At 35.3% G+C, this 13332-nt stretch overlaps 1 protein-coding gene across 2 annotated transcripts in view; it reads left to right on the forward strand.

The window, feature by feature from the left end:
• Positions 1-13332, forward strand: part of LOC127653892 (neurobeachin-like protein 1) — a 111714-nt gene extending 98382 nt beyond the window's left edge. For both annotated transcript variants that reach the window (XM_052140714.1, XM_052140713.1), the window contains 8 exons: positions 670-779; positions 2367-2539; positions 2672-2766; positions 2908-3024; positions 5518-5679; positions 5791-5939; positions 6136-6271; positions 8937-13332. In XM_052140714.1, coding sequence (XP_051996674.1) covers positions 670-779; positions 2367-2539; positions 2672-2766; positions 2908-3024; positions 5518-5679; positions 5791-5939; positions 6136-6271; positions 8937-9038 — 1044 coding nt within the window. In that variant the 3' untranslated portion in view covers positions 9039-13332. The remainder of the gene's footprint in view (positions 1-669; positions 780-2366; positions 2540-2671; positions 2767-2907; positions 3025-5517; positions 5680-5790; positions 5940-6135; positions 6272-8936) is intronic.

Consider the following 13332-nt stretch of genomic DNA (forward strand, 5'->3'; position numbering starts at 1 on the left):
ATGCAGGTGTAAAGACAACTTGAAATCATTCTTGAGTTTTTTCTACTTTTTTAATAAATATCTTGGGTTTTATTTTCATCAGTGCATGTTTTTAAATAAGTTAGTATTTGTGATCGATCATCAAATTGTAATAACTTTTCTGCAACTCGGAAACAACCAAGACCATGTTGGTGGGGCAATAAATTAACCAATAATATAATAGCCTTATATGTAATATATTCATGATCTGATCAAATCGCAATGGATAAAATAGAGTCCCGTCCTATATTATTCCCCACTGAAAGTTCTGTTTCGCTCTCTGGAACCTTAACCTTAACCTTAGTGGTATTGAAAGTGCTTTCACCCATTCACACACACATTCACACACCAATGATGGCAGAGCTGCTATGCAAGGTGCTAGCCTGCCATTGGGAGCAACTTGGGGTTCAGTGTCTTGCCCAAGGACACTTCGGCATGTGGAGTTGTGTGGGCTGGGAATTTAACCACCAACCCTGCGATTAGTGGCCGACCCACTCTACCACCTGAGCCACAGCCGCCCCAGTAATGACTGGCTGACTGTGCATTATGCCTAATTTATGGAAGTTAAGTGTGCTTTGAATGCCATTTATGTTGTTGTCTTTAAGGCCCTGTGAGATTTCTGCTTGTAAATGTGTTTTTTGGGTCATCAAGGTTACGCTGAGCCAGAACTGCCTGATGGGAACTCATGGCTGGCTGCCGTATGACAAGAACATATCCAACTATTTTACCTTCATCAAAGACCCCACTGTAGTCAGTCCAAAGTGAGTCTCCTTGACCGTTATCATCCTGTTTGTAGATGTCCAATATATCTCTTTCATTTCAAGTTCAACTTGCTGTGCATGACAAACAGTTGTTATTGAGCACATTTTGGTGCTACTATTAGATAGTCAAATAGGGACAGTATAGTTTTAAATAAATGTATTGAAACATGACACAATTTAGTAACATAACAACCATACTTTTAAAGTAGAAACAAATAACAAAAGGAATAAATTAACATACAATAGAAATTATACTAATAGTCAAAAAGCTATACATGTAATTTAATTTAACTTCAATTTAATTTAATGGAACGTCACACAATTTCAAAACATAAAAAACAATACCCTTAAATTAGCAACAAAAGCTTACAAAATTATAATAAATTAGATCAATAGCTATATGACTGTTAGTGTAATAGTATCATTTAATTGTTAACAATACCTTTAAAGTAGCAACAAAAAAGGAATAAATTAACATCCAATGTAAATTACAATATTTGTCAAATAGTAATTAACACAATTTAATAACACAATAAACATAAATTTAAAGCAGAATTAATGAAGGAAAAAACATATACTATTAAACGGTCAAAATCAAATAGCTATAGATTCAATTTAATTTACATGTATTTAAATTTATTGAACCATAACACAATTTAATAATATAATATCAATGCCTTTTAAAGTAGCAAACAATTAAAAATATTAGACAATATACTATTATACAAAGTTATGTAGCTATATATTTTATTACATTGTAATTTAATTTAATTAAACATAACACAACATAATGACAAAGGACTAAATTAAATCATTTACATAATGTAAAAAATATACTATTTTATATTATATTATTTGACTAATAGTCAAATAGCTATATATTTAATTGAATTCATTCACACAATTTAAAAACATAATAATTCCTTTAAAGTAGTTCAAAAAAGTAAATTAAATTCAATCTATTTTAATTTAAATAGTTATTTTTAAAGTAGCAAAAAAAAGGATTACATTTACATACCTTAAAAACTATACTGTTATACTAATAATCCTATAATTATATATTTAATTACTTTTTTAATTAAATACAAAATAACATTTAAAAACTATTTGATTTAATGTAGGAACAAAAAAATTTTTTTTTAATAAAATCTAAAGCTATTTTGCATAATATTATGATTTAATTGTTAACAATTCCTGTAATAGAATACAGTAGTAACAAAAAATAAAAGGAAGAAATTAATACAATAAAAATTATACTAATTGTCAAATAGCTATAGATTTAAATGTAGTTTAATGAAACATAACACAATTTAAAAACATAATCAACATACATTTTTAAGTAGCAAAAAATGAACAAAGGGAAAAATTGAAATACAATAGATAGATTTAATGTTCATATAATTGAATTGATCAAAACTTTATAAAGTAGCAAAAAAGAAATTAACATATAGTGTATATATGATTCTATTATACTAATATTTAAATAGATTTTAATTTAATTAAATATAAGACATGAAAAAAAGGACAAAATTAACAAAATAATTAGGATGGATCAAATGAACACATCCAAATAATTTCTCTCTCTAGGACTCAGAGGTTTTTGGCAGGGCCGTTCTCTCCAGGTGTTGAAGTCACAGCTCATCTGTTTGTCGTGTCACATGACGGGAAGCTGCTCTTCAGTGGAGGTCACTGGGACAACAGCCTGAGAGTGACATCACTGGTCAAGGGCAAAACTGTGGGGCAGCACATCCACCACATGGGTAATACAATCTCTCTCTCTTATCACACAAATAGACACATCCGGACTATATGTTCTCATTTTAACTATGAACTGCAGAAAAAAAGATCTGCTATCTTTCAAACACAAATGTTCATTTTCTCTCTCTTGGCAGACATCGTAACATGCCTGGCCACAGATCACTTTGGGATTCACCTGATCTCTGGCTCTAAAGACACCACCTGTATGGTGTGGCAGGTGCTACAACAGGTACAGTCTCCTCTTTTGGAAAATACACCTGATCAAGTCACTCAGTTGTCTTCCTGTAGATCTAAGCAAAATAAACCTCAAAGAAAGAAGGTTTTTATTTTTTATGTCTCTTTTTCTTTGTGTGTGCGCGTTTGTGTGTAGGGTGGTGCTCCTGTGGGTCTGTCCTCTAAACCACTGCAGGTGTTGTATGGACACACAGATGAGGTTGTGAGTGTGTCGATAAGTACAGAACTGGACATGGCGGTTTCTGGATCTCGGGTGAGATGCACCTCTCAGTCACACATTCAAAAACAAAACATTCACTCCATGCTTAGTTTTGTCATATTAAATATTTTAAAGGTGTATTATCATGAAAGCATGATTTTAGCTTTTAGCGTATAATGATAATGAAATAGGATGATCCCCTTATTGATGCCTTTACATTTTAGGAAGGGGTGTCCTTGTAAGGAAACCCCTTCCTAAAATGTAAAGGCAGCTATATTTTTTTATGTATAAAAACCCATTCATAGATTATTAAAACGTTGCAGTAATGTAGAGAAACTAAATGCAAATATGTTATTACTTGCTGCTTAAAACTACAATAAATCATATTTACTGGTTTGAATTCACAATATAATTTAAAATCACTAAATCAACCTGAATATGCTACACAATCATACACATTTCTTTTGCGTTAGATCGGGTTGAATTAATATTAAAATAATATTGCAAAAACAATGTTGCTGCGTTTCCATTGCTATGTTCAATAGAACAAATATTTTACTTCCAATTAAGTTGTAGCAAAGTACCCCCTTGTGACCCTCCTGGGGGTTTCCGAACCCCAGCCTGAAAACCTTTGTTTTAGAGAATCAAAGGAATACAAAACAATTTAAACTGTCATACTATATATTGAAATCCTCACAATTTCATTTTATGAATGTGTATTGACCTTATTTATTTTGTAATACTTTCGCATTCTTATTTTACAGTCATGCAATATTTGTTTGGTATGCTTTCAAGACTTTAAAGTGTCAACATTTGTTTGCCATTTGACTTAAAGGGATAGTTGGTAATGATAATTATCTTCTAATTTACACAACCTCATGGCATCTCAAACTCTTATGAATTTCTTTCTTCTGCTGAAAAAAAAAAAAACATTTTGTAAGTCAATGGGGTTCAAAACTTTCAAGCTCTGAAAAGGACATTAAGGAATGCATAAAAGTAATCCATTCAACTTGAATGGTTTAATCCATGTCTTCTGATGCGATATGGTCGCTTTGGTAAGAAACAGGCCATAATTCAAGTCTTTATTCACTTTAAATCTTGGCACTTTCATGAGAGAAGCTTGTTTGTACACTTCTATTCGCTTGAGGCATGTGCAGAGTGCTGTACATAAACCAGACGCATTGTTGCCAGGTTTGTGGTTTTCACACCCTGTTCAGTTATATTAAAATGCAGATGCAAGTTAAAATGATGGAGGGTTAAGGTTTGGTTTTGGATTCTTTTAAAATGTGCTGCTGTCCCCTAAAGATCGATGATAAACACTAGTAAATGAAAATGCAATATTTAATTGATTTTGTTCCTGGTAACATGTGCAGCATCAAAGAATCACCATCTTTCAATCAGGCTGGATCAAGATTTAAAGTGATTAAGGACTTTTTGGTCTTTTTCTCTCCCAAAGCTATCATATTGCTTCAGCGGACATGGATTAATCCACTTGCGTCTGATGGATGGATTACCTTAATGCTGCCTTTATATCTTTTTTGGAGCTTGAAAGTTTTGTACCCCATTGACAAAAACTCTTCATACATCCTACAAAATATCTTTTTCATTTCCAACGAATACCTTGTTTTCCTCAGAAGAAAGAATGCCATACGAGTTTGAGATGTGAGGCTGAGTAAATAATGAGAGACTTAAGGTGCGTACCCACTGCCAGCGACTTTATCGCTGCAGGTCGCCAGTGGCTGGCGGTGAAGTCGCTAGTGGGTGTTCCCACTACTGGTTGCCTAGTAACGTTTATAAATGACATTCATGGATGCCACTCCATTGCTGTTGACAGCGAATCTCTTTTCTTGCCACTAAAAACAAACATTTTGGAGGGAAAAGACTAAATATAAATGGAATCAGTACATAAAATGCTTTATATCAAAGATGAATGAGAAACAAGGCGTGCTGTTTGCCATAGCGGCTGTTTATCTGCGGCGAAAATGCAAATGCCGGTCTGTCTGGGTCCATAAAATCCCCGCGATCTCAGATAGCTACACCTTTCCACGCAGTATTTTTCTTAAAAATGTCCTTGTACGTGGGAAGAGGCATATAAAGCACTGGAAAATTTCTAACAGCAAGAATTAGCCTTTCATCCACCTTTCTGTTACTGCAGGAGCTGAGAGAGAGAGAAAGGATCACGTGAGCTCTCCCGTCTTCTCTCCTATTGGCTGTCGCTTCCGTTAGTCGCTCCAAAGTTGAACTTTTCTCAACTTTGTCGCGTCGCTGGACACGCCCACATCTAGCGCCAACGGTCGCAACAGCTCGTGTCGCTGGAAGTCGCTGTGCTCGCATTGAAAATGAATGGTATTGAGTCGCTGTCGCGCGCGATGTCGCTGGCAGTGTGTACGCACCTTTATCATTTTTGGTGAACTATCCCTTTAATAATAAAAAAATAAAAAGGATCTAACTTTGCCTAGGAGAAGGTCCATTGATTTAAATAATAATTAAATAAAACAAAAAAAGTGTTCAAAATTGCCCTTTTAATGTCTTAAATGTGTGTTAAAGGATGGAACAGTGATCATCCACACTGTAAGGAGGGGTCAGTACATGCGCTCACTTCGGCCACCATCTGAAAGCTCTCTACCTGTCTCCATCACGCACATCGCTGTGTCCTGGGAGGGACATCTAGTGGTGCACACCTGCATAGAGGGCAAAGCCACTCTGAAAGTATGAACACACCCAATCTCTTTGCTTCTCCTCTCTCCCTGCACAAATTGAGTCTCATTGTTGTGCCCATGTAATCAGATCCTCTGTCTTGTGTTTCATGTGTGCGTTCAGGATAAGAACGCTCTGCACCTGTACTCTGTGAATGGGAAACACCTGTGCAGTGTTGCTCTAAAGGAGCAGTTGACAGACATGTGTGTTTCAGGAGAGTACGTTGTCATCGGCAGTGAGCAGGGTTTCCTCTCAGTCAGAGATCTGTACAGGTAATGTCTCTGTCTTAAATAATGCCGTAATGTACTCCGTTTTATATATATTTAGAGTATATGATCTTATGTGACTCTCAGTTCTATTCTAAAGAAGATTGTGTTTTTGATCATGTATCTTATATAATGTCAGATTTTAAGTAAAGTCCTAACAACATTTGTCCTGACACATCCTCTCTCCCGGTTACCATGGCAGTCTGACTCTGTGCGTATCGCCAATGGCAATGCGAGTGCCTATCCGCTGTGTGTCCGTGACTAAGGAACCATCTCACATGCTGGTGGGACTCCACGATGGCAAGCTGATCGTGGTGGGTGTCGGAAAACCAGCGGAGGTAAAAAAAACTCCTTCAGGAATTACATCACCCAAAGGATGGAGGGCTCACCTCTTATGAGTACCTTACGGGTTTGGTCACCTGCACGACTGCTGCATCTCAGAGATCAGAACACTTTCAGCCCTGGCATCTTTTAAAAGAGAGATACACGTGCACACAAACATATCAAGTTCAGATTCATAAAGTACACAAACATCTAAATAGAAACTACAAGTCTAACCCTAACTCAAACCATAATCCTGCCCCTATAAAAAAAAATCTACATTTTTAGATACAAAAAACAAACAATGTTATTTACTATAATTATGAACCACTTGTTTCTTTGAAAATATCCTTGAGAAAGTTATCTGGGGACAAGTTTCTGCTATTTTTATCGCCAAACTATCAAGCTAACACATAACAATGCAAATGCGTGTGTTATCGTAATAGATTAGCAACACATTGAAACTGTTGCCAAGGAATTTTAACTTAAGCATTTGCTTAATACACAATCGCCCTATAGTTGTGTGATGTGTAAATGTTGTTTGCTAAATACTATTTTCTATTAGCAGTGTAAACTAATTAGGGCTGAAACATAAACTACTACACAAATACGTGATCGCAGATGCATCTTACAACACAAGCTTGATTTCAGGCATCATTGTGTTCTGAAATATGTCAGACCGCTATTCATAACTCAACCCAACTATGCGTTACATTCTCAATGTTGCGACAAGGGGCTCTATATCGAGATTAGTGTGAATTGACCGTTTCTACGGTGAGTTTTTCCTTTCAAGTCAATTACTGTCATGGTGGAGTAAAAGTTTATAGAGAATATTGCAGAGCAAAAAGTTAACGTCATTATATTTATTGAAACTTACCAGAATAGAAACACATCCAGTTTAATGGCACATACGTTTGAAGGTAACTCTAATGCCTGCTTGAGTACTGCGGTTTGTTCCTGTCACAGTAATGCAAAAGCACACGTTATGCATGTTCAGCTGGACTGCATCTGCCTTCACATACTTGCATAGAGTGTGTTTCGGCCTTAACACACCCTAATGATTCTACTAAGCTTGCTAACAGTAGCAATTAATAACTAGTAGCGACACACTCAATTGTGAAATAACTTTAAAACTGTGAAATCAACACATGAAATTGTCAGGATTCGTATGACTTTCTAAATTTGGCTAATCACATAATGATATCATGCGACTGCACTCGTTTGAATTCCTACGACTTTCACTACAGCCAATGACGTCGCTGGACATCGTTTCCATCTAATACTTGCTTCCTATAATGTTTAGACACTCTACTGATTCGTTAGGTTTAGATAAGGGGTTTGGGCAAGGGCATAATATTAATAAGTATTTGTTTAACGCCTCGCTGAACTTGCGCTTACCTCCGCATTAAACATCCAGAAATTTGAACGTGATGAAGTCGTGTGAGTTTATGTGAACAACATCATGCAAGACCATACGAAATAGCAAACTGGAAACATGTATAACTTTCATGAGATAGGGTTGGTGAAATCGTTAAAAGAAGGATTTTGGTGTGTTTGATGTGGTTGAATGCAAAAATACGAGCGTTTCTTTAATATTACAAACAATTCAATATGTTCCTCAAGGATTGTTTCTTAAATATCAACGTTTGTGTTTCTACATCGGATGAATGAATGTTTTGATAAGTGTAAGCCCAATACAAACTCTACGGAAGTATATGAACTCAAGCGCTTTCAGGCGTCGTTGCATTCTGAATTGTGTCTGAATGCAATTTATAGTCCATAGCAAGTTTGCATTGAATTTTCAACATTGCCATAAGTAACACTAAACCATTGCTTAATGTCTTATGTGACCTTCCTAAAGTAGTCTATTATGCCAGAGCAACAGTTTGAAGAGAATCTTGCTGAGCTAGTTAAAATGTTGTCATATTTATGGCTAGCTGCCTGTTAGGCTGTTACAGTTTACCAGAAACAGACATTTGAAGGCAACTCTATCACCCCCTTGATTACTGACATTTGTTACCATTACTTAAACACCAGATACACTAGATTACTAGATACAGCGCAACAAATAGAATACAGGCAGGTTCCTCAAAGTTTTTACATTTACATTTATTCATTTGGCAGACGCTTTTATCCAAAGAAAACATAAGCGGATCATCTTAAGGAGACATTGGTATGAAAAGTGCCATATTACAATGTTTCACTAATATCAGAATAGTATTCAAAACAGATTTAAGTGCAACAAGAATTCTTAATTTTGTAAAAATTATTTTAACTTCATATGGCTTCTTAAAAACGTGGTGCTACTGCTCAAGATGCTGACAAATCAGATGCTGTGCAACGGTCAAAAACTTCCATTTCAGTGTGAACGGCCCCAAAACATTCGCATTTGGGTAATTGCCTACTTCCGTAGTGTGTTGCTTGCATAAATTGTTAGTTCAGATAAAAATGGTTTGTACAAATAGTCAGTACCTACAATTATCATCTTATTATTTCATCATTTTTGTTTAGATTTGATTTAGCTCAGTTGAAATCTACCTTTTTGATTTTGCACTAAATTCAATTTTAATCAAACACCGATGACCATATGCACTCAAATCTTTTTTTTTTTCACTGTTCACTTCCTCTTTACTTATATCCTTCACTGCCCTGTCCTCTCCTTTCCTCTCCTCCGTTCCTCAGATGCGTTCTGGCCAGATTACGAGGAAACTCTGGGGCTCCAGTAGGCGTCTCACCCAGATCTCGTCTGGAGAAACAGAGTATCACACCCAAGACCAGCACTGACCCTGCCACTAAATCACTACCCTCCTGTTTGATTGGTCCACTGCCCTGTCAATCACCACTCTTGTCTCCCAAAATCATTGTTTCAGTTTGGAGGATGGCTTTCCTCTTGCTGAAACAATATGAAGGATTTTTTTAGTACAAATGGCACCTTTATGCAAATCTGTGTACATACCTGTGTGTGTGTGTGTGTGTGTGTGTTGAGCAGAACGGTTGTGTGTTTATTTCTTGTATGTTTTGCTAAAGGCCTATAGTTGGAATGGTGCAGGCACTATTTAACTATATGTGTCAGAACCGTGATGTTGACACTACAGTGACCCCGCCCTCTTTCTCGTTCTGCCACGGCCCTTATGCCCTGCCCCTTTGCTATCTACATCACACATTCATCATAATCATCAACATCATTATCACAAGATGTTTTGTCTCCACCATCTTGGATGCCAAAATCTGTGGTTGCATATTCTTTGTGTTTTATTTGGTTTTAATGTAAGTTTCTATTCATTCCGATGCTTTCAGTGGCCTTGTCATATTTTATCACTTTCATAGTTTATCTTAAGTAACATTTCTGATTGTATTTTGATTGTTGAAAACCTAGAGACATGCACAGGCTTTATTTATTTGCACATTTGTGCATTGGCACAGGCAATATGTGGATGACAATTTGCACCATTTTAGTTCTCACAATACAATCACAAAGACATTTTCACATAAACTAATAGATTAATGCATACAATGCTTTATAACAAAACTGACATTTGTGGGGTGTAAACATTGACATTCTATGTGTAGCTGTTGAATGGGTGTTCATTTATTACTTGAATTGTGGTGTAGTTATTTCAATGACAAACAAAATATATATTTTTTATGTTGTGGATGTACATTATATGTAGCCACAGTTGTATAAGCTGTTCTACAGTTCATATAATGGGTGAATTTCACAAAACCTGTCAAGAACATGTCTTGGCCATATTTCACCCCCAAAATCAATGAGAAAATATATTTTACCTAAAGAAAATGAAGCATATTTGTAGGATTTTTAAGATATGTTGCATCGTGGTATTATTTTCATGAGAATTAAGCACAATTGTAATTATTTTTGCCCCTAATTGTAATTTTTGTACCGAAAAAAATAAAATTATAAATAAATTTTAAAACACACACACACACACTGTACTGCTTTTATGTTGATATGAAGAGAGAAAAAAATGATAGTATTTAGCATATTTGTAATATATTATAATAGTAAAGAATAGTAGTATATTGTATTTAAATCAACATAAAAGCAGTAAAAGAATACAACCATTGAGAATTATGAGAGCTGTGAACAAATACTTAAATGTAAAATGTCAGAATTGATTATCATAATGAGAATAAGTTGGGCAACTGTGCTTACAGTAAATGTCATGAAAATAATATTGTAATAAAAAACTGAATGGTCCTAAAAATTAGCTTCATTTTCTTTATGCATTATTTATTTATATCTCAGTTGATTTTGGGATGAAATATATGGTGCTTTGATCCCGCCATGGAATATTATTTGTTTTTTTGTTTTTTATTCAGAATGTATCTCACAATTTGTACTTTATTTTTATGCAATTGCACCTTTATAACTCGCAATTCTGAGAAAAAGTCACAATTGCGAGAAATGAAGTTGCAATTGCGTGATTAAAAACTTAAGTTTATGTGATGTAATTGCGAGTTGATAGCACAAAATTGTGACTTAATATCTCTCAATTGTGAGAAACAAAGCTGGAATTGTGAGATATAGTCATAATTTGCTCTTATAATTTTTTAATTTCATGGCAGGATCCGGCTTTCATAAAAATGTGACCTGGCTACTACACAATTTCGTTTTGTGCCTATTTTTAAGATTTACTCATTTCAATTTCATAACAAATTCCATCAAATTTAATTGTGTAATGTTTAACAAAATCAAATGTATAAAATAATTATAAAAAAAAAGAAAAAAAAATATATATATATTATACACACCAATCAGCCACAACATTAAAACCACCTGCCTAATATTGTGTAGGTCCCCCTCATGCCACCAAACAGCGCCAACCCGCTTCTCAGAATAGCATTCTGAGATGCTATTTTTCTCACCACAACTGTACAGAGCGGTTATCTGAGTTACCGTAGACTTTGTCAGTTTGAACCAGCCTGGCCATTCTCTGTTTATCTCTCTCATCAACAAGGCATTTCAGTCTGCAGAACTGTCGCTCACTGGATGTTTTTGTTTTTGGCACCATTCTAGAGACTGTTGTGTGACTGTTGTGTGTGAAAATCCCAGGAGATCAGCAGTTAAAGAAATACTCAAATCAGCCCGTCTGGCACCAACAATCATCCATGTGATTATCTAATCAGCCAATCGTGTGGCTGCAGTGCATAAAATTATGCAGAAACAGGTCAGGAGCTTCAGTTAATGTTCACATCAACCATCAGAATGGGGAGAAATGTGATCTCAGTGATTTGGACCGTGGCATGATTGTTGGTGCCAGACGGGCTGGTATTTCTGTAACTGCTGATCTTCTGAGATTTTCACGCACAACAGACTCTAGAATTTACACTGAATGGTGCCAAAAACAAAAAAATATCCAGTGAGCGGCAGTTCTGTGGACGGAAACACCTTGTTGATGAGAGAGATGAACAGAGAATGGCTAGAATGATTCGAACTGACAAAGTCTATAACTGCTCTGTACAATTGTGGTGAGAAGAATATAATCTCAGAATGCTATTCTGAGATGCGAGTTGGCTCTGTTAGGCACGAGGGGTCCTACACAATATTAGGCAGGTGGTTTTAATGGAGTGTGAGTGTGTGTAGATAGATAGATCAATTTGGTTTGATGGAATTTTATTACATTTAAATGTGTAAATCTTGAAATCCTTTTTTTATGTGAATGTTTTTGTGAGTCCCCCCTAATAGATTTGTTGTTCAAACATTTATCAGTAACTTTTTATAAAAAAGTTTTTGCTTGATAAATCATTAAAATGACAGAGGAGGAAAACTTTTGAAGGGCTCCGTGTGAAATTAAAGTAAGCAATACAGTTTGTTCCTCAGATTTCGGTTAGTGAATCATTCCATGGTAACGCGCTTGCTTATCGATATTCCACAGTCTTCCTTGTTTCCAAACAGAGCACTACATAGGGGAGGGGGTGCTTGTGTAATACGGGATCAGCTAGAACCAATGTTTCATATTTTGTTAGACAGGTGACATGCTGTTTTCTGTGTACCCTCCTCTTTGATATTTCTATGCCATACAGTCTTTTTGTATTATTCAGGTAATCTTCCAGGCCTTAGAGTTTCAGACTGATGTTCTTACTCCTCCATATGCAGTTATTTTCTTCATAATAGACAGAAAATGTGCGTGTGAACATAATTAAATGTTTGTCTGCATCGGTTTTGTTTGAAAGGTTGTTTTTTTAAAGGACTATTTCCCCCGTAAATGTAAATGTAAATTTTGTGGGTAAATGATGATTCTTGGGTTATTATCTAGCTATTCCTTTAAGTTTTTTACATTAGTCTCTCTGGGTAACAAATTTCATTACTGTACTAAAGGACTGAGCATCGTGGTTTTTACAGATGATTGATGATATGAAGATTATTATTAATGAAGATACTAATACCAAATTCCACATATCTTGATCAGAATAGATGTTCATTTTATTAGGTGTGTGTTTTATATTCTTCCATAAATGTGTGTTAGGTTGCAATGGTGCTGACCTGCAAAATTTTGAATTGAAGTCAGAACTGGGATGGAGTGTGTTGTGGGGTTTATTTGTTCTGGAAATTATACCAAGAGATCAATGCTTTGTTTATCCTATTTTTTTTTTTTTTATTCTGAAACTCTTTTTGTTTTTTTCAAATGGGAGATCCCAAACATGGCTGTTTATACTCACATCTGGATGTAGTTTTTCCTCTACTTAAATTAATGGAGTGCCTTTTTATTCTCTGTCGTCGTGCATTTAGACTCAAACTGTATAGCATGACTGTTCGTGGCCCCTCGTTGACAGTCATGGTTTCTGCGGGAAACATACAAACTTCAGCAGTGATCTATGAGATACTGAGCTGCTTTACTTTAGTCTCTAATGGACGTGTGTGTAAATCTGTGCTTATTTATGAATCCAATATGAAATGTACAGCATGAATTTTATTTCAATGTCCATGAATTGTATTTTTTATTTTTTGTACTTTCCAGGTATGACAAATTGTAAGAGATTGTTTTAAATGTCTTCTTGATCAGTACAAAGAAACTGCTTTGTATACGTGAAGATTTATCATTAAAGCCCTGTTGAA

The sequence above is a fragment of the Xyrauchen texanus genome, chromosome 13, assembly GCF_025860055.1.
Source record: "Xyrauchen texanus isolate HMW12.3.18 chromosome 13, RBS_HiC_50CHRs, whole genome shotgun sequence".
In the NCBI taxonomy this organism is placed as follows: domain Eukaryota; kingdom Metazoa; phylum Chordata; class Actinopteri; order Cypriniformes; family Catostomidae; genus Xyrauchen; species Xyrauchen texanus.